The sequence below is a fragment of the Brassica rapa genome, unplaced genomic scaffold, assembly GCF_000309985.2.
Source record: "Brassica rapa cultivar Chiifu-401-42 unplaced genomic scaffold, CAAS_Brap_v3.01 Scaffold0603, whole genome shotgun sequence".
NCBI lineage: Eukaryota > Viridiplantae > Streptophyta > Magnoliopsida > Brassicales > Brassicaceae > Brassica > Brassica rapa.
The window spans coordinates 1-3,034 of record NW_022610543.1 but is presented as its reverse complement, the minus strand read 5'-3'; the positions used below and the strand labels follow the sequence as shown (position 1 = coordinate 3,034).

At 35.9% G+C, this 3,034-nt stretch overlaps 1 protein-coding gene across 1 annotated transcript; it reads right to left on the bottom strand.

Moving 5' to 3' along the window:
• Window positions 1-2,359: 2,359 nt before the first annotated feature.
• LOC103848906 (AT-hook motif nuclear-localized protein 19) lies at window positions 2,360-3,030 on the bottom strand (the record flags this gene model as incomplete). Its single annotated transcript, XM_009125729.3, is given in 11 exon segments — window positions 2,360-2,388; window positions 2,391-2,525; window positions 2,528-2,580; window positions 2,582-2,630; window positions 2,633-2,664; window positions 2,666-2,717; window positions 2,720-2,773; window positions 2,776-2,810; window positions 2,812-2,899; window positions 2,902-2,979; window positions 2,982-3,030. Coding segments are annotated over 11 exon segments (654 nt in total), but the record flags the coding sequence as incomplete, so codon positions are not given.
• Between the last annotated feature and the right edge of the window lie 4 nt (window positions 3,031-3,034).

The following is a 3,034-nucleotide window of genomic DNA, read 5'->3' as shown; positions in this document are numbered from 1 at the left end:
GACTTTTTATAGGTAACTATTATTGCCTTTTCAGTGGGGTTTAGGGCTTCCTTTTTTATAAAGTACCACAAAAACTTATGATTTGAAAACAAATTCTATATCATAAAATTTTGGTAAACTAATCGTTTCGGTTGATAATAATCATTTGCGTAAATTATTTATCTAAATACGGTATTTCAATCATTCAGAGAGAAAAGGACTGCTAATTTGTTGGAGTTAAACACGAATAAGGCTTTACATATATATGCCTGAGCTTTCATTAGTTTTTACGAGTAAATTTGTCACAGATCAATATCTAACACTAGTTTTGGGTTATAAATATAAGAGGTGAAGTGGTGATTACTGTATGTGTTCATCTGTTTATATATGCATGGGTCGTTGCGCTTTAATTTGTTGTGAGCTTGTAATTTCGTTTTTCTGTTAATCTGTTGAGATGACCAAAAGAAAGAAAAAAGAGAGCTATACTTGGATCTTGATAAATCGCTTTGCTAATAATATATATATAAATAAAGGGAACTAATATGAATAATTCAAAATTCAAAACCATTTTAACACATTCAAAACCACTTTAATTAATCATTTTTAGTATTATGTATTTATGCTCGAGAAAGTACGGATGTAAATATATAAAAGACAGGTCCATTAGGGTTTTACGTTTTGCAAGAGGAACGCATGTGGTGCCATGTGAAAAGGCTCCTATACTCTCATATTTTTGTTTATGATTTTTAATCAAAAGATGGTCAAGAAAGCCTAAAATTCTGGTTAAGTGACGACACTTATAAGCTGACAGCAATGGGGTTATTAATACACATACCCCCACATTTAGCTGTATTAAATTAAGAAAAAGGGAATAATCTATAGTTGCATTTCACTCTTTTCCCCCTGGTTACGTATAGTATAACATAGTTGCATCGAACTTGCAGTGTAGACTGTGTAGTGTGCCTTATAAACAGGTATATATAACAATTAATTTTTGTAGTCGACTGATTTAGTTATATTAGTTGAGGTTGACTATCGCTTATAATACGTAAATTAAGAAAAACGGTATAAATATTGTTGCAACTTTGCATTTCACACTTTCCCCCTGGTTACTATATTAAATAGTTGCATCGAACTTGCAGTGTAGACTGTAGTGTGCCTTATAAACATGTATACATAACGTTTAGTTTTTGTAGTCGACTGATTTAGTTATATTAGTTGAGGTTGACTATCGCTTCTAGTTTGTAGATATTTGACCGTTTCAGATTCACAAAAAAACATTAATTATAAATTTGGTTTCACTCCAGACGATTTGATTTTCCAGAAAACACATGCATTTATATTTTATAAAAAAATCTTATCGTCATTTGAAATAACCTTCTTAATAGCTCATGCATGATAACTCAATGTTTGGTCGGATGCATCATCTTTTACACTAGTGCACGGTAATTAAAATAATATACTAATCTGAATGTATGCGTGTTAACTAGATTTATCTAAAAGAAGTTTTTTTTTTGTTTTGTTAATGGCATTTGATCATTTGACCCTTCCATCCGACTAATCATAATGTGAATATGTTTCTTCGGAAAATATATTATATGCATGAGTCTATCATCAAATGAATTACTGCACATGAAAGATCATACCAAAGCAGAATAAGAGAATTTGTTATGTATGTGGACTCGAAACCAATCCTGAAACCGGAGTTAATTGATAGTTTACCGTAATTCTTTAATTTACTTTTACATACTCCTGATTTAATTGATCATTTTAAAATCTAAGTATATGATATATAAATGCATTCGCCTGATGTGTTTAGTTTAAAAATACCTCTACGTGATCGCGTTGCTTTTACTCGAGTTAGAATTCGATGTTTTGTTAAGAAGGTTGACATATGCATATCATGGTATTGATTAAGATGTGAATTGGTCAATCAATTTCTACATAAATTGTACTATAGCAAACTTAACTTACTGCTAATAAGGGCAGGTGAGTGTGAGGCTGGTAACTAAAATAAAGCCAATTATATTATAAAATGTATAACAGTATAAGGCTACTCATATATATCTGGGAAATGGTCAACCCTAAAGAGTTCAAATTTAGTGAGGATCAATCATATACGTACACAGATAACTCATTATTTGGGAAAATGAAGAATCCAACAAATAGAAAAAACTTTAATAAAAGATCAGAAACACAAGTGAAATTTAGCAAATAATAATCGTAGTCACGAGAGAGCATAATATAATGTTCAGCAGACAATACATAGCTCACTATAGTAGCAACTAGCAACTGACTAATTTCATCATCATTATCATAATAGACATCATCATAATTCTTATTGTTAACTTTTGTAAATAAAAAAGGCATTTTACGTACGTTAAAATCCTGACCTAGCTTGAGCCCAACGTAAGCTTCTTGACCGCTCATCTGCCCTCCTCCACCGCTTCCACCGCCACTAGAAACAAGATTTTCCGGCATACTGTACACCGGAAGTCCTTGGTTTCCATCTCCTCGACCGCCACCGCTACTCAGAGGAGAACCTACGCCCCAAGCTGCCCTGGAACCACTCCTCCGCCGCCGCCCTCAGCCGCTTCTTCCCATCCAAGGCAACCTCTCGTAAGTCGCATTAGAAAACGTGGCAGCAATTGCATCACCGGACCAGCTGCCATCAATGGCCCACCACGCTTCCTCAACAATCTGACCTTGACCACTGGCTAAGTAAATCGTTAAACCGTGGATCCAGGTGGAGCCGGTCCAGGCAAGAAAGAACCTGTTAAAGAAAGAATCTCAACCTCCCTTGTAACGCCAAAACAGCCGCACCTCCAGGGGGAGGAAACGGTAGCTGCTGAGGGTTGTCGGAGTGTAACGTTAGCCACCGTGCCGTTACCGCTCAAGATGCAGATGCCACGTTGGCGCGCCTAGCGAAAGTAGCTAGGGTTTCGATGACGTCAGTCCCACTAGCGATCTCCATAACATGGCTCTTGAGAGCGTTAGGGAATCGCGCGTGACGAAGATCGGTGGCTTTGGTTTGTTCTTGGAACCAGCTGGACGT